Consider the following 18,080-nt stretch of genomic DNA (forward strand, 5'->3'; position numbering starts at 1 on the left):
ACGAAGATACGCAGCTACACGGGGAGCCTATTTGTTGTCAGAGCCCTTAAAGGTTTTTTTTTAAAACTTTAATGTCGATGTTGTGACTTCGGGGTGGTTGCGAAGGCCGGCAGCGCGGAGGAGCAGGCAGTGCTGCAGCCGCCGGGTTTTGTCGCAGGCCGTAGTAACAGGGCGGGGCGGCGGCCCGGGAGGGGCGGGCCTTAACGAGAACACGACTCGCCTTGTTGTGTGTATTCCCGTGCTCGCATCGCCATCTTGTTGCAATCCTACTTTTTACGTATGCGAGGATCTACTTTCCGTTCGGCCGGATTAAAAATTGCCCGTCTGCTCTCAGCAGATACACAGGGGACGAAAGGCTCGGGCGTGCGGGTGTGAACCGTGCACACGGACGGCGCTTTCCACCGGGACACTACCTTTACCCCTCGGTCTTTTTCCTCCTTCCGTCCCGGGCCACCGGGTCGCCTGTCGTGAGGGTTTACGCGCAATGAGCATCGATACACTCTTGGAGGCGGCCAGATATCTGGAATGGCAAGCCCAGCAGCAGCAGATCAAACGAGGTAAGCTGGCTGCAGGCGGGAGCACCGCGCTGACCGTACATGACACCACACGGAGGGAGTCCTGAAATGCCTTTTGGGGAACCGAGTCCCGTTACTACCAACGGCTGGGCTTTGCATTTTCAACCGACCCGCCTATGAGGGAACGGAAGCGTTTGTAGTTTTTATGTTGTGCCTGCCAAAGAAAGAGTGTCAGTGCAGGCTAGCGTCAACCCCCCAGTGTGTAGTTATTGCAGACATTGTCTTCCTTTAATGCGGAAAGTTGTTTTTGTGAACTACTTTGCGCGCTCTCGGTGTGTGTGTCACAGTTTCAACACGAGTGACTCACTGTCCGTGTGTGTGCGCGCGCGTGTGAGACAGCAGAGGAGATCCTGTCATAACCGTGGTCCATTTATATATTTTATAAATATTATTTAGCACCGACATATGAGTGTGCAGTTTAAATGTGCAGCATTTGCATTTAATCCTGAAGCACGTTTCTATAAATACGTGTAATCGGCGATAAAGTTGTGATATTCTAATCAGAGTTTCACATATTTTTGTGGTAGAAGGGGCTCCTTTGAATGGGTTTGTCCCAGTTTTTTTGTTCGTCGAGCCCCGGCAGGGCGGTGGCGGAGCAGAGACTGCTGCTCTTTACATAATACCCTGACATTGCTCAGCTATCTTATGACACACACCGGGGCGGGCCCTCACACGATCACCCCGCGGTTCGGTGCATCTGAGCTGGGAACTTACTGATATCAGTCCGCGCTACTGCCTCGTATTGGAAACCGATAAGTTGTCAATAAACGTAATGATCAGTGAGTAGGTGAAAGGAGACGGGGGGGGCAGCTTTTTGTGTTTCTGCTCTCTGATGACGTGTCAGACAATCCAACCCCCCCCCCCCCTGCACACTTACCCTACCGCGTGCTAGGATCCGCCCACAACTACCACGTGCACACTACCCCCCTCCTCCCTGGATACACACCTACGCAAACACATACACGCACGCACACGCACACGCACACACACACTCGTCCCCGCCCTTCCCATTCAGTCTACTGACAGTGGCGGGTCAGAGAGAGAGAGAGAAAGAGGGGGGTAAGTAGGGCAACTCACCCCCAGCCCAGCCTCTCTCAATGCAGAAGTTATGTAATTTACGTTTGCGTGCGCTTGACAATCTGGAGCATGGAGTGTGTTTGTGTGTGTGTCTGTGGATGTGTGTGCACTACAGGGGATAAACTGTTTGGGATACACTGTGGTGTCAGCTGACATCAGTTTTACTTCTGCTACCTTGATCCTTCATGGAATTTAGTGTCTTATAAGTTCATATGAGGGAAAGAAAAAACAGTATCCAGTTTGCCTTTATAGGTGCAAGTTTGATCTAAATCATGATATCATAAACTGTTTAGAATTGGTTTGAGATTTTTTTTTTTTGAAGAATGTTAAAATTCTCCGATTGCAGCTTCCTAATTTTGAACATTTTGTGGTTTCTTTACTTCACTATAACAGTAAACTGAAAACCTTTGGGTTGTGGGCCAAACAAGACAGTTGAGCACCTCTTCTTGTTCTCTGGGAAATGCTGATCAACATTTTTCACCATTTTTTAAACCAAACAACTAATCGGTTAATCAATTAGAGTAAATTGCTTATGAAAAAGAGTCAAAATTCTTTGATTGCAACTTGTTGGATTCAATTATTATCTGGTTTCTTGACTCCTCTGTAACTGTAAACTGTTATGGAGACAGCAACTAATAATCGGTGACTTTTTAGAGAGGGGGAAATCAAAATCCAACCTCCAGAACTTACATATTTTCTTGTTTATTGACTCCTCTGTAACAGTAAATTGAATATCTTTGGGTTTTGGATTAAGCAAGGCATTTGAGGTCATCATATTGGGCTTTGGAAAAACATTTCAACATTTTCATATATATATTGTAGCCCTACTTTAAAGCATTGTGCTGTATCTCTATGTAACTGGAGTGAACCTAAACTGTTCAGACTTGTGAAGCACTTCACTGCTATTTTAGTTTCTGTGCCAAAAAATATGCTTGTAATTGTATTTATGTAATTATATCATTTGGGCTGTTACTAATGCCTATTATCTTGATTAAGTGATTATGGTTTTATTTTCTGGAACATGTCAGAGCAGGTACAGCCTAAGCTCATGCTGTATTTATATGTGAAAGAGAAAATGCAAATCATCACATTCGAGAAACTGAAACCACTCAAAGATTAGTAAATGTCTAATGCAGTTAAACAATTGTCAAGCTTTCTGCTGTTGAATTGTTTGTGCAGTGGTTAATTGTCACTTATCTGCAGAATATAAGATCTTGTCCAATCACACTTAAAGCCAAGTGTAATGCTCTAGAAAAGGGGAGTTATGTTGGTCTTACACTGCTCAACAGGACTCAGAGGAAATGTGAACATTTGAATGATCGAGCAGTATCACTGTACCTCACTTAGCATTGTTGATGGTGTCTGATTGAGCTACTAAAAAGAAAATAAAAACTCTTCCTGAAGTGCACAGGAACAGTTCTGTTTTGCATATCATAGTGACGGCAGCACATAAGTGTGGAGGGCCTCTCTGGGGTGAACTTTTGCCCTGCGTGAAAGGAAATTGCGTCATCAGGGGTTTGCAGGCTTATGTAGAGAAGAAACCAACGTGTTACTTAACACGCAGCCAGGCATCTTGGCATGAGCTGCTTCTATTTTGTTGGAGATGGCTGGGCTGTGTGTTGGCGTCGTGCAGGTTTGAGGAATCCCTGGGATCTTCTGTTTCTAATGTTGCTGTTTCTATGGTAACTGAGGGCTTTCCAGAAGTACTTTGAGTCTGCCTGTGTGCAGTAACTACTCATTCGTATCATTAAGTGTGTGCTCGTTCTTGTGTTTGTGCCCCTGCATCCTGATTTTTTTTTTTTGTCTTAATTTGTTTTTTAGCTTTTGCCTTTGTTTGGATCACAACAACGCTTCATTTATATGTTGTCATGGTGCCAGCTCTGGTTGACCCAGCTGAGTGGCTCCTTCACAACAGTCCCCCGCCGTTGGTCAGACGGCCTGACGTAGCCTGAGGCTAGAAGCATGCTCAGTGCTGGGACGGTCCAATCACAGGGAAGACAGAGGGGTGTTCTCTCCAGTCTGGGAACAGATGCAGAAGCAGTTTCCGTGGTTATTGCCCCCCTCCCTATGGTCTGATTGCCTGATGACATCATTTTTTAATATGTGTTTGTGTGCATAAAGCGTTGAGATGTTCACTGAATAAACACTTATCACAGTTATGACAAAGTATTCTGTCCTTCAGCAATAGAGGACCAGAAGGGAACTTAAGTTAATGCCTTACAAGTAATTTATGATTCCCAGACTGGATGTGGAGGATTCTCTGCAGTCACTAGACAAGTGTTTGTTCCTGTGCTGCAGTGTTGTCACACACTGTATGTTTATGCATTTAAGGCAGTTATAACTATTGAAGTGATTGATCAGGAGTGTTTCTTGTATCTGAACTAGGGATGGGAATTTCGACTAATTTCCGAACCGACTAGTCGCTAATTTTATTGGCGACTAGTCGGTTCGGAAAACTTGTAATTTAACCCTTTAAGCGCCAAAGTCGCAATATTGCGACAAGCTGAACATAACAAGCCATAGCTTCAAATATACTGCCTCGTGTGCCTCATGTACTGTACACCAGGAGATGGCGGACATCTGGAACTTCAATCTGAGCATCAGTTGTGGGCGTGTTTTCATTCAAAGTTTTGGAGTTTAGAGTTTGAAAACCCAGGAGACGAGACTTGCCGTCGGAGCATATCAGAGCGCAAGACGGCACATTTTACAGTGAGAAAACTCACCATACTAAGAGGTCTGGTCAACGTACTTTGTCAAGTAATGGCTTACTCATATTCTGAAGTGGAATATTCACCCTCTGATGAAGATGTTCAGTCGTCCACTGAGACAGAAAGTGCCGCTGCGTCTGTGCGTAACGGCAGCGGGTCGGTGCGCCATGACAGTCCACGAGCAGCACATACTGGAGCCGATGCTTTGCTTCGGGGTGGCAGGAAGGGACGTGGTGGGTGTAGCTGGAGTTGTCAAAACACCGCTAATGATGAGGGGGATAGCGGGGGTTGAAAAAAGAGACAAGCATATGCTACTGGCAGGATCAACCAGGTAGCCCAGACAGGACAAGCGTGCGGCGCACGCCCGAGCATAGAGCTGCATGGCGGCGCCCGGTCGGGACCGGGGGCCGCGAAGCATGGCTGTGCCGGGGAGGGAGGGGGGAGGGGGGGGCACACTAGCGTTTAACCGACTAGTAAAATACTAAACGTTTAATACATGAGTAGGTGGTTAAACGATTAAACGACTAGTCGCGCACATCCCTAATCTGAACATCCCTCTGCTGATTTTCTCCATACATTTGATAATCTGTCCTTCTAAACTCTTTGCTGTTGCCATTAATTTACTTTGCTCATTCCTTTAATGCATCTTCTTTTCCCGCCCCCTGCAGAGGAAGAGCAGTGTAAAGAGAAGGAGCTCATCAACAGGGAGGTGGAGTCGAGGCGTGTGGAACTTGTGACCTCGCCGTCTCAGCCAGTCAGAGCCAACCACATCACTTGGGGCGATGACGCTCACCGCAAACAGCCGCACCACCCTCCTGCCCCTCCGCCCCCGTCTCTACCGCCACCTCAAGTCCCCATTGCTGTCATCCCAATGGTCCCAGTTGTCACCGCGACTCCCTCGGTCCCACCCCTTCCGCTCCCGACGCCGATTGCAGCAGCGGCGACATCGCTCAACAGCTCCCCGCCAGCCAAGAACGCTTCTTCCCCCCACAGCCACAGCAGCAGCCGCAGCAGCAGCCGGCATCTCGTCACCTGTTGTGCGCCTCCCAGATAAAAGTAGAAACTAGTCAGCAGCTGGTTGGTGTAAAGCCCAGCCAATCACAGCCTCAGGTTCAGATTCAGTACCCAACCTCCATCAGTACTAATGGCTCCGGCTCCCAACATGCACTGGTTCCCCATCAGGCTCCACCCACGTCTCAGCCTCGGCCTAATGGAGTGACGATGGAGGACATGAGGGGGATGGAAGGGAAGAGGAGACCAGGAGGGTCAGTGTGTGTGTGTGTGTTTTAAAGTTAATACAGGGGCGTGGATTGGTTGACGGATATATTTGACCGTTTGTATTTTTGTTTCCAGGGCGGGGACCAGAGAGGTGCATAACAAACTGGAGAAGAATAGGTCAGTCTTAATAGTACAAACATCTCTCTTGTTGCAGTTGGACTGAAACAATCACAAATTAAGAGAAGTAGCCCTGTTTGTTGTTTGCTCAAGTACGCGTACATTGTTGTGTTTGTGGAGTTGTTATGAAACAGCTTCATGAGCTCAAAGGTCACTGCATTTCCTAAACAGATACAGAGCAATCAAATCCTGCTATGCTTGCAGAATTGAGGTTAAATCACAAACACTTGGTCAACTTCTCTCCCAGTACGTGGTAAATATTCACAAATGACAGCCGTATCAGAGGTGTGACTCTCATTTCCAACTCTTCAGGCGAGCGCACCTCAAAGAGTGTTTTGAGACTCTGAAGAAGAATGTTCCTAATGTGGATGAGAAGAAAACCTCCAACCTCAGCGTTCTGCGCAGCGCTCTACGTTACATACAGGTGAGGAGGGGTTTGTGTTCTTGCCGTTATCAGCACACTCTCACATTCTGGTGTGGGCCACAATATTTTGGGTTCTTGTTTTTCATCTTATTGTTTTAATCTTTCTCTGGTCGTGAATTGATTGGTTGAGCTGTGGGAACAATGCAGGCTTTTGTCGAGTGTAATTGATTCACAATGCCCGTTTTGTTAGCCGTTAAACTGTTTTGTGTTGGTTAGTCTCTTGTGACTTGTGACAGTGATACAGTGAACCAGCCTATGAAAAGGTGCTGAATATATACAATGTTAATCTGAGTCTGCACAATGTAATGACAATTTTTTAAACACACCTGAGGTCTGCTTTTCTTGAGAACATTAGTCTGCATTTTAAACATTATACAGAGTGTCTTAATCAGTGGAAATGCTTTTTAACACCATCCTATCATAGTGCCTGCAGCATGAGATGGAGAACAGAGAAGGGTTTTTCCTGGCTCAGAATGGGCCTCTATGAGGTGACTGAGCAAAACAGTAACCACAAAAAGTAGAGGCAGTGAGTCTGTGTTACTGTATTTATACAGAAATCAATATTAAAGGTGTAAACCACCACCTACTCGTCCACTCACTACATGGAGACGCACTAGGAGGAGGCGACTGAAGGTATATTTATGGTTCTGTGTTCTCTGTGGCTCTTATGCAGAAGCTGCAGAGACGCTCATGCGAGGATTCTTTCTACAGGACACTATTGAACCGCATTGCTCCTTAGCAGTGATACCAACCATAGGTCAGGGGCTAATTGGTTGAAAGGTTGCCTCGAACTGGAAAGGGAAGAGGATTCTGTTAGTATAATGAGCACTGTGTGTTTTTTAAGCACTGCCTGTGACTGCTGATGCAACAGGAGTCGGTTTCACTTCACTACACTCTACGAGGACTTCTGTGTTTTCTGCAGCATGAGGCAAAATTGAAGAGCTAACTACAGTGAAAAAAGAGTCTCCTACATCCAGTTGTTTGTGATAGTTTTGCAGACAGCAACAAATAGAACCCTTTTGCACCAATGCTTAACATAACTCAGCAGCTAAAACGGTCAAAACAATGCATCTTAGGTGGCTTATCATGTGCCAGCTTCATGTGTAAAATGCAGCTGTGATGGGTGAGAGGGGGGCTGACTGCTGAAATGCTGCATTTTATAAGTTTAGGTTTTACTTGTTGGCAGTTTTTTTGCTAAATTAAACACATTCAGTGAGGATTTGGATTGTGCTGGTGATTTTCTTCTGGTGCTAGCTAAAGGTACCAAAAAACTCTGAGGGCTGATTGTCCTAAGAACTGAATAACATGAAAAAATGAAAGAGTAACATTTTTCTCCAGAAAGATTTTCTGCATATTATAGTTTTACATGGAGGGAGGTAGCTGAGGGTGCGGTTAGGGGAGGGGAATGTTTACCGTGAGGAGGTGAGTCTACAAACTACTGAAGTAGACGAGGGAGGATTTCTACACTGACAGAAGTGACTGGCAGTCTGGAACTAGTGTTGATGTAGTGGCACTTTTTTGTGCAGTAGAAGCTTCAAAATTTTGAGTTTTACAAACTGCACAATAGAGAGTCAGTGGATCGAGCTGAATGAGGCCGTGAGATGGAGGAACTTCTTCAAAACACGACCGGCTGCAGGATCACGGGCCAGACTCGAGGGAGCAGAGCACAGAGAGATTGGAGATGATGGTTTTGTTATGAGGCAGAGCTGAGCTACTGTGGAGGAAAGCCAAGCTGCACAGCTTTCATCAAGTTTTAATTTTTTTAAAGTAGTGTTGACGACACGTTGTTTTATTCACTAAACTTAAAAAAACATCCCAACAGTGTCGATGCTGGTAGTGGCTACTAGAGCTGGAACAGTCAGTCAGTGAATCATTTATGTGGTTTATGAAAAGTTCAACAAACAAATGGTCAAATATTCATAGTTATGTGTGACAGTGGGCTGCTTTTCTGATTAACTGAATTGACTCTAAACATAGATTGGGATTTTTATATGACAGAAGGGAATTTGAAGGTATTTCTGTGGGAAGCAGAATAATAATTAGAAGACGCAAAGCTGTGACACAGTGTTTCCTCAAGACCGTGCTGTTTTGCAGAGATGAGATGGATGATATGATTGAAAGCCGTGTCACGATATTAATAGGAATGCTTTCCCAAGATCACAAGATGGCTAATGTTTGAAACGTCATGTTTAAATGATTTAAGCTATAATGTTAATCATGTTCAACCCAGTGAGTTCTGCGTTTTTCTGCATTTCTCTGGTACATTTTCCTTTGATCTTTAATATAATCAGAGAACTTTATTATAGATGAGTGACTGCATTTGCATGCACATGAGTAGCCTGGGTTTGAGTCTTACTGTGTTTTTGATCATACTGAAGATGTGGCATTTAGATGGAGTATAAAATACCTAATTATTCATTGCTGAGAAACCAGGAAAAGGTGATAACATGACACAATATTCTGGGTAATGCCACCCATGTTTCTCAAAATCAGGATAAAGTCTCAGTTACGTTGTTCTCATGTGTAACAGACACCTCGCTAACGCAGCCATAACCGGGATATTGGTGCGCATGTAAACACACCCGCCCCGTCTCTTTCTCCTCTCCTCATGTAAACCTGAAAACCTCCGTCTCTCTCCCCCTCCCTGAGCCATGTGACATCCGAGCACATGGCTAGCACAAGCCCGATGACGTCACCACAGCTTCCCGCTCCGATGTGCTCTGCACCTCCAGATTGCAGAGACAGAGAGGCACAGCGACAGGTACCGTTTACAGTCGCCGAGTGGTACGGCGGCGTTTCCATGGCGATAATGATAGTTTTGGTTTGTAACAGTTATATTGGCGGTTCTTTGTCCATCTCCGCCTTTTCTTCTCTTCATTGCTGTATGTCTTGTCCTGTGTTGCCCTGCTGTCCCTCGCCTTTAGAACACTTGGTAACCATGGCAACAGGCGGCAGGTGGCCAGGGCGCTGTAGCCAGTTCTTCCTCCATGTTTGTCTGCATGGGAGAGCATGTATGATGTGGCTCATACAGGACTAAACCAATCAAATTCTGATTATATTGATCTTTTTTCCAACGGTCACTGATGATGCTCCACCAGTGGAAGCTTTCAGGACTGAAACCGTTTCCCTTCAATCATCTGCCTCGTTCTCCTATCAGACAACAGATGCATGTGTGAGATCAAGGCAGAGACACCTGTCAGGGCAAATATCGTCACACTCTGAGTCATTTTCACCTTTTTTATTAGCAAGGACGTGCAGAAAGAGGAAGGATAAAGGAGCCATAGATGATGCACCAGAGGAGGGTACAAAGGGGGGAAGGGTGCTGAGGAAGTGATAGATGGGGAAGTGGGAGGAGAGGGAGTGTGGGATGGAATCGTAGAGGAGGAGGGGGTTGGGAGGGATGCAGGGCTCCTGACTGGCAAACCTCCAGTCACATCTCTGCTTATATGTCATTGCCCCTGTGCTTCACCCAATTAGACGGCTCCTTATGTTTTCCACAAACTGCTGCTCAAGCAGCCACATCCTTACAGATGAGGTTGCCAAGGAAACGGCTATGGGTGGCAGCTGTTTCCTTGGTGATTTACTGCAGGACTAATGGTGTCTGGGTTTGTATGGGAAGACCTTGAAATGATGTTCATGGATGCACATGCGCACTTGAGAAGGAGTTGTAGTTCATCTGTGGGCAGCTTCAGACAAGAAACCTTGTGAATCTCTGTCGTTGTGTGCATCAGAAGTGCTACGCCGAGTTTTGAAGTCTTGTAGGTGGATTTTATTCAGTAACTGAGCACACAGGCAAAGAAAATCAAAGGCAGAAAGTTGCTTTAATGCAAGACCAGCAGTGCTGTTGAACTGTTCAGACTGTTAAAGACGTAATTTTGTAAATGTCACATGCTGGAACTGATTTGCTGTAATTTCCAACACCACCTTCCCTTCACTCATGACCTCTAAAAACTGCCCGTACAATTATGGGAAAAGGCTGTAAGTGTGGAAACACATCAAGGGAAGGGTGTTGGATGAGCACAGTTGAGGTGTTAAGTGATGGAACAGTTCAGCAGGTCTGGATTGGTGGGGCTGTGAATTTAGACGGGAGCAAAGTGGGTTCGCGTGTGAAGCCGTCACGTGTCTGCACAGAGTAAACAGCTTTGCTCACTGAAGTGAGTGTCCGGTAGTAGGATCCTGTCTCTCCATATGCTCATTTTCCGTCTTCTCCCTTGTAATTCTGGCCTTATTTTCTCTCTCTTTTTTTATTACACCAGTAGGACCGGAAACTGTTGCCTGCCAAGGATTTTTTTAGTGTTCGTGTTGACTCAGCAACTCAGCTTGATCTTTAGTTTGCAGTGTTGTAATGAAGTGAGCCAGCCACACACAAGAAATCCAGCATTTGACTGGTTTCTGTTTGCCCATTTAATCCCTTGCCCTTTGTTTTCCACCTCTCCACCCCGTCCTTCTTTACCCACCCATTTTCCTCCGGTACCTCCCCTCTCCCTCCTCCTTTCTAATCTGCATTAATGTCCTTAGCCTGCTGTACTGTTTGGTGTTCTTGCATCAGCTGACCCACGCAGAAACTGGGTCACAGAGATGGTGTGGCAGAGCGGGGAACGCTTTGCTCTCTACAAAAAGAAAATGCTTCTGCTAAGTTTTCTTCCTCATTTAATTGTATCAACAAACACACACACGGCTTACTACTCAGCACATGACGGAGTATTCATTCAGACTGGCACTCACTAATCCAGTGACATCAGAATTTTAGATGAGAAACTAGCGTGACTGCTGGTAAAAAAAAAAATATAATGCACAGCAGGTGATTTCTGTCACCCCTCTAGAAAAACAAACCTGAAATCCAGGAAATGGGAGGAGCTGAAGTAATTAGAGAACACCCGTAGAAGTAGTGTGGACATGCTTGAATTTACATGCAAGCTGGTGTTTGGAACTGGCATAGCACAGGAGATCTGCGTTTGCTCAAGAGTGCAGAGTGGAAGCAAGTTGGTTCTTTCTTGTGTTGCAATGCCAGTTCTTTGGACTGTGGATAATTACAGCTAATTCAAGCTTCAGAATGTTTCAAATACTTGCCTGGTGATTATTAACAAGAGACAAAACAAGGAAGTTTGCCTTTTTTATGATCTCCTGTTGCTTGACTGTTGGCTCTTGATAAAAACTTGACTCATTCTCTCTCTGTTTCATATGAAGCAGCCCTCATTATGGTTTTTGGGCTTTCCCCTTCCTTTTGGTGTGTTTTTGTACAAGTCAAATGTCTGAAAACTTTCACTAGGGGAAGTTCTTCTCCCTCACAGAAAACATCGCTCTTCACATGCTTGAAACGCCTCGTTTGAGGTCCAGGCTTTTCTTCTGCTTCTTATTTATGTCACCATGTAGTACGTTTGCATAACGCCTGCCGAGCAGCTAACTCACAGTCTGCGAATGTTTTCGAACTAGAGCCAAACAGAAGGCGAGAAGGAGTGGCACAGCAGCAGAAAAATATGGAGTTAATTGAACATTAAAAGCATGTAAACATGTTCTAGTAAACTCCAAAAATATACTTATTAAACTGTAAATGTGTTTAATATATGATGTATCATAACATATTTCTCCTATTTCAAGGGAAGTAACACCTCTACTTCCCCTAAAGCTTTTACTAGAACACAAAGGAACAAAGTTTTTTTTGTTACAAATTATACTCAGCTACAGATTTACTGTTGTTTTACTGATGGAATTGATGCTGTGGCAAACAGCATTGTGCAGAATTTGTATGATAATTTTTTATACAGACAGCAGCTTCAGCAGAACGTTGAAAAGTTCCAGTGCACGTGTTCTGTTCGTTTGCTAGATTGTCCGTTAAATTTATTTTTTTTCTACCAATCCTCATCTACTCTGATGTCTGTGTTTCTCCTGAAAGACTTTGAAGCGTAAAGAGAAGGAGTACGAGCACGAGATGGAGCGTTTGGCCAGAGAGAAGATCGCTACACAGCAGCGGCTGGCCGAGCTGAAGAACGAGCTGAGCCAGTGCATGGACGTCATGGAGATCGACAGAGTGCTTCGACAGACCATCCAGCCTGAGGACGACCAGGCCTCCACGTCCACCGCCTCAGGTAAACTGATGGGATGCAGCTAGTTGAAGGCAGACTTTGGGGTTTTTCCATTTCAGATTGTTGACGACTTGTTGTTTCTTTCATTATTTCGGGGTAAAAATATTTTTACGAAATCAGCGAAAGACTCATAAGCAGTCAAAAGTGAGGGCTTTGCAGTTACAATATCCACGTAGCCAGCAACAAAACACTGCTAGCATTTTAGCTTTCCACTTTAAGGGTACGCTGCTGTCGCTTGGCAACCAGTTTCAAGCGAAAAGCATTGTGGGTCCTGTAGTTTGTTGTCACTGATTCCTGATGCTGTTGTTTCCCCGCATATTTATGCACAAAGGAGATTAAAAGTAATGCACAAGAGAATAAAAAGAAACTATATCTAACTTCTGGAGTACATGTGCTAACAGTAGGAAGTGTTTTGGTGTAATACTGCTGGAGCACCTCTGATTTACTTGAAACCTTGATATGTGAAATGCTATCTGTGAAATATCAAGTGCTTTCTGAGATAACATTTTGTTTTTAAAATTGCTAGTTGATCCACTTAACCCTCATGTTCTCCTGAGGGTCAAAATTGACTCGTTTTAAAGTTTGAAAAAGTGGAAAAAATACATATTTTCATAGTGAAACTTCTGATGCCCGCATTTTCAACATTTTTGTGAAATCTTTGAGCATTTTCTAAAAATGCTTCTTAAGAACATTCACTTGTTCTTAAAAGAAAGTAGAAGTTTTTCTGATATATATGTAATCACTTTAGATATGTTTTTGGCATAGCTCAGTGGGTAGAGTGACCGTCTTACAACCAGAGGGTCGCCGGTTTGATCCTCGGCCCCTCGTGCTCATGTCAAGGTGTCCCTGAGCAAGACACCGAACCCCTAATTGCTCCTGGTGGGTTGTGGTTAGCGCCTTGCATGGCAGCTCAGTGCGACTGTGAATGTGACGTATCATGTAAAGCGCTTTGGGTATCTTTCAGGTATAGTAAAGCGCTATATAAATACAGACCATTTACCATTTTTACCTTTTTTTTTTAGGATTTATTTTTTTGGAAGATTTTTACTATTTTTTTTGAAAATGTTTACAAGAATTATCTTGCCACATTTGGAGACCTTTTTCTTTAAATAAAACTTTTAAGGGAAACTTGTAAGGAATTATTGAAATTTTCGTCCTGAAGGTTTTGGAAGTTTTTAAAAAATTTGGGGATTTTTTTGCTGAATTTTTGGATTTTTTTCAGATGGGGAAACAATAATTTTTGGTGCCTGTAAATGAGGACAACAGGAGGGTTAAGTATATTTTTGTGGCCATGTTTGAACGGCAATATCTCAGAAAATATTAAAGACAGAAAAGAAGAAGAAAATCTGTGTTATTTGTTGCAATATTTGGATTTATGTCATCTGTGAAAGTATTTGATTTGTAAGCTAAAATTTCCCAGTATCTTTATAAATACCTGTATTTAATCCTATAAACATTTCAGGCGTTCGACCCTTTTTTTAATACAAACTCACAGGAAATCTAACTGCAGAGAGTAGCAGTAGTAGTATCAATAGTTTTTGTTGTAGGGGAGACACAGAGGAGAAAGTGATGGTGACATCTTTGGACTGTATATTCCCATAAATATCCATGTGCACAGAGTGTTGTGGATCATGTCATGATGACTAACAGCTTCCTGTCTGATCTACAGAAGGAGAAGATAACTATGAGCAGGACATGGATGAGGACGTTCCTGCTCCTCCTGCTCCCACGGCTCTTCCCAAACCAGCTCCTCCCATCATACAGGCCCAGCCGATCCTCACCCCTCACCTGTCCATCCAGCACGCTGCCCTGCCTCTGTCCGGAGTCCTCGCCTCCCCCGCCCCCTCCGGTCCCCCTCTGCCTCAAGCCATCGCCCCCGCCCCGGCTCCAGGTCCGCCCCCTCCGCCGGCTCCTCACCCCATTCAGCCTCCAGCCATGCAGGTCCAGCCCACCGTCATCGCTCACGCCGCCGTTTCCCACCCGTCAGTCATCCAGGCTGTCAATCACGCCCTCCCAGCCAATCACAAACACCTCACACACATCGCCCCCTCACCAGGCCCCACCTCTTCCACCCCTCAGCCAATCACAGCAGCTCCAGCTGCCCCTGCCACCGCCACTCACCAGCCAATCACCGCCCAGCCCATCGGACACATCACCGTCCACCCGGTGGCCCACCTAGGAGCTCCCCTCACGTCCCACCTCCCGACTCTCTACCCCCAGGGTGTTTCTGTCACACAGCCCACCATGGTGGGCCACATCACCCACACCTTCACCCACCACACCCTGCCTCATGTCCAGGCTAATCCTCAAGTTAACACTAACGGAGCCCAGGTGAACAGCGCCACAGTGGTGAGCCAGGGCAGCCCGTCGCTAGGGAAACCCACAGCGGTGCTGGCGCCTCACCCACAGCTGGTTGGACAGGCGGCTGTCCTCAACCCTGTCACCATGGTTACAGTCCCAACCTTTCCTGTCAGCACACTCAAACTGGCCTGAAACAGGACAAACAAATGATGTGATGGACTGATGGACGGGAGACGGCAGAGTGAAACAAAGATCCAAAACCTCTGGATGAGTTTTCATTCTGCGGTCAATCAACAGCAGAGAATCTCTGGCAGGCAATTGACAAAAAGCATCAACTGTTTTTGGACATTTTGTGACGAATATCTCCTGAGGTATTTTGGTCACAGCTCTGTTAGTTTGTGAACAATGACATTAAAGCAGAGTCAGTGTGTCAGGCCATTGTTTGTGAAAATGAGACTGTGACGTTTGTCTCCGCTGCAAAGACAGGAACTCTGTTGACCTTTCTTCCTTCCTTCCTTCTCTCCTTCCCTTTCAAACAGAAGCACTAACATAATAAGCTCAGTTCACACTCAGGCATCAAGGATTTACCTTAACGTTTCACTCACTCATTGAAGGAAAACACAACAGAGATACGAGCCGTCGCTGGGCTGTAGCCGCAGTGATGCAGCATGCGCCCGTTTTCCATTGATATATTCACGAGGTCATGTGGGACAGTTTGGTGGAGAAACGTCACTGAAGTGTTAGAGAGCAGGAGGAGGATCCAAATAAATGGCACAGACTGGTCTTGGAGTAATTTTCCCTTTGCCTGAATCTAAGTGCAGCACTTGATAGATGAATTCACAGTTTAAACACCTTCCAAATAAGTTAGAAAAAACTGTTTTCGTTTGCAATAATTTAACCAGATACACTCTGAATCCCCGAAAGGAGAAAGAGAAGGAAAGGGCAGCATCTGTTAGGGGAGATTTCTGTTATTTATCCACTTCCTGTTTGGATTTTTGTTTTTCAGAACAGTAGAGCTACTCCAGACATGAGGGACAGGGTTTAACAGGAGGAATTAGGACAATGACTGCTTGGTTTTCTCAACACATTAGCGTTTGTTGTGCAGAGAAGTCATGCCGTGAAACCACAGATAAAAGCAGAGCAACAGGTTGTTCAGGGCTGTAGTGGTTAGCACTTTCGCCTTGCAGCAAGAAGATCCCTGGTTCAAATCCCGGGTTGGGCCTGGGATCTTTCTGCATGGAGTTTGCATGTTCTCCCTGTGCATGCGTGGGTTTTCTCCGGGTACTCTGGCTTCCTCCCACAGTCCAAAAACATGCAGAGGTTAATTGATCACTCTAAATTGACGGTAGGTGTAACCCTGCGACAGCCTGGCGACCTGTCCAGGGTGTCCCCTGCCTTTGCCCGAGTCAGCTGGGATAGACTCCAGCACCCCCCGTGACCCTAGTGAGGATAAAGCGGTGTATAGAGAATGGATGGATGGATGGATGGATGGAACAAGTCGTTCAGAAACAGACAACTTAGACACCGGCATAATGGCGTAATCTGTATTTTTTAGAAAGATTGTGCACTGCAGCTTTGATGTATTTACCAGTTCCACGGTGATAAACTCTCTGATCTAAAGGAATACATCTTTTGATAGAGAGAAAATGATTTTCCAAACACCAACAGGTCATTTGAGTACATCAAGTTGGTGATTTTTGAAGCAGAGGGGCTTAACGAGAGTCATTCCAACACTTAAGATGCTGTTTTCCTACCAACAAACCCTTTTAACAAAGTGATTCGGACGAGAGTTGAGAGACGGACGCCTGAAACCTGCTCTCAAACATTCAGTGACGGCTTTCCTTTTGTCACGTCATGACTCGCTGTTGTGAAATCCAGGTTTTCATCCTCCTCAGTCTATAATGCAACAGCTCCCTCTGCTGCCTCACCTCAGACCTCATAATGATGTCACCCACACACAACACAAAACACCTGCAAGGCTTTAAAGAAAAATCTGGATACAAATTGAGCGGTGCGTTACAGCAGCCCGACAAAAACAAAGAATCGGAGACGGTTTCTATCGCACGCAAACTGATTGTGGGATTCATTCTGCTCACTTGGAGGTTTTTTTTGTAAAGTTTGGGTATAGAAACGATCAGGCTGAAGATTTTTTTTAACAGTCAATTTACAGTAGCGTCCAACAGACACACATCTAGTCTCATATTTTAAAATTTAAGAATGGAAATCGTGTCGGGGCGCCCACTTCTCTTTGTGTGCATGTTCACGCTCACAGCCTTCTTGCCAGCCTTCACATGAATTCTCCCCTCAGTGTTTGTGATCAGTGTGGATCGGCTCCTTCTGCTGTTTCTGTCTGTACACGTGACTGTATTCAGTATGTTTTATATTCTGTACTATAGTTAATCCTATCGTACCTGTAGCATGGCTCTGTTTTTTTGGTTATAAAAGTTTGCCCTGTGCATGACGGAGTGTGTGAGTGTGTGAGTGTGTGAGTGTGTGAGTGTGTGTGTGTGTGTGTGTGTGTGTGTGTGTGTGTAGCTAGCAGGTTATTTTTTTACACAGAGGTGATTAACGGTATGAGCCTGTTTGGGTGCTATCGTGTGTGCCTATACTCAGTTTTCCTGAACACTGTGACAACTCCGGCAAAACACGTACACTTTGAGGAGCGAACGGAAAGATTTACTGTCATCGATTGTTCCCTGTTTTTTTTTTTTTTTTCTTTTAACGTTTTTAAGTTTTCCATTTTGTGAGTTGGACTGAGGCATAGAGTGGAAAAAGTAAAAAAAACAACAACAACAAAACAAACAAAAGCCGTTGCTCTTTTCTTGATAACATAATAATGTCTAATATTAAATTTGAGTTTTGTAATATTTGTATGTATGAAAGTTTTGTAAATTTGTGATTGTACGCATGTTTTGGCATATGAGTGTATGTATCTTAAAAATTTTAAAATGCTTGTTTCTTTTCGGTTCTGTTTTGCATGTAGATTGCCGTTTAGTTTCTTTCGTTTCAAGGTTTTTGTTTTACTGTTTATTTTTGGGACCATGTACAATACTGTATAACGTGGGCAGAATCTTGGACCTCATGCTACATTGATATTATATATGAATATAAAAACATGTTTTCCCTATGGAGAAAGTTTTAAGTTATATATCGCCTGTACACTTTGGGCTGCCTTTTAGATCTAACTGTCCACTGTTTAAGATAACAATGATGATAATGGATAAAACATATTAATGATGAAGAATTATGCTGATGAAATAATAAAGATTCTTAATAAATCTTATTACATTTACAACACATCCTGCTCCCGTGTTGATGCTTCTGAATAAACCGACACACTTTACGCTGCTTTTAGAAAGTATTTTTACTTCTTTGTCTTTACAAAACAGCAAAATTAACGATTAAAAATACAAAACGAAAAGAAAACGCTCCAGTAATAAAACATGAAAAATGTAGTTTACATATTTAAAACCCAACATTACTACACCGGCCACTAGATGGCAGCGGCACACCATCG

The 18,080-nt window shown here is 44.5% G+C and overlaps 1 protein-coding gene across 1 annotated transcript; it reads left to right on the forward strand.

Annotated features, from left to right (window-relative positions):
• The first annotated feature begins 220 nt into the window (after positions 1 to 220).
• mntb (MAX network transcriptional repressor b) lies at positions 221 to 17,860 on the forward strand. Its single transcript, XM_022206580.2, is given in 7 exon segments — positions 221 to 557; positions 5,029 to 5,343; positions 5,346 to 5,625; positions 5,714 to 5,755; positions 6,068 to 6,179; positions 12,073 to 12,265; positions 13,932 to 17,860. Coding segments are annotated over 7 exon segments (1,839 nt in total). The 5' UTR covers positions 221 to 484; the 3' UTR covers positions 14,756 to 17,860.
• The last annotated feature ends 220 nt before the right edge of the window (positions 17,861 to 18,080 follow it).

The sequence above is a fragment of the Acanthochromis polyacanthus genome, chromosome 17, assembly GCF_021347895.1.
Source record: "Acanthochromis polyacanthus isolate Apoly-LR-REF ecotype Palm Island chromosome 17, KAUST_Apoly_ChrSc, whole genome shotgun sequence".
NCBI classification, from domain to species: Eukaryota; Metazoa; Chordata; class Actinopteri; family Pomacentridae; genus Acanthochromis; species Acanthochromis polyacanthus.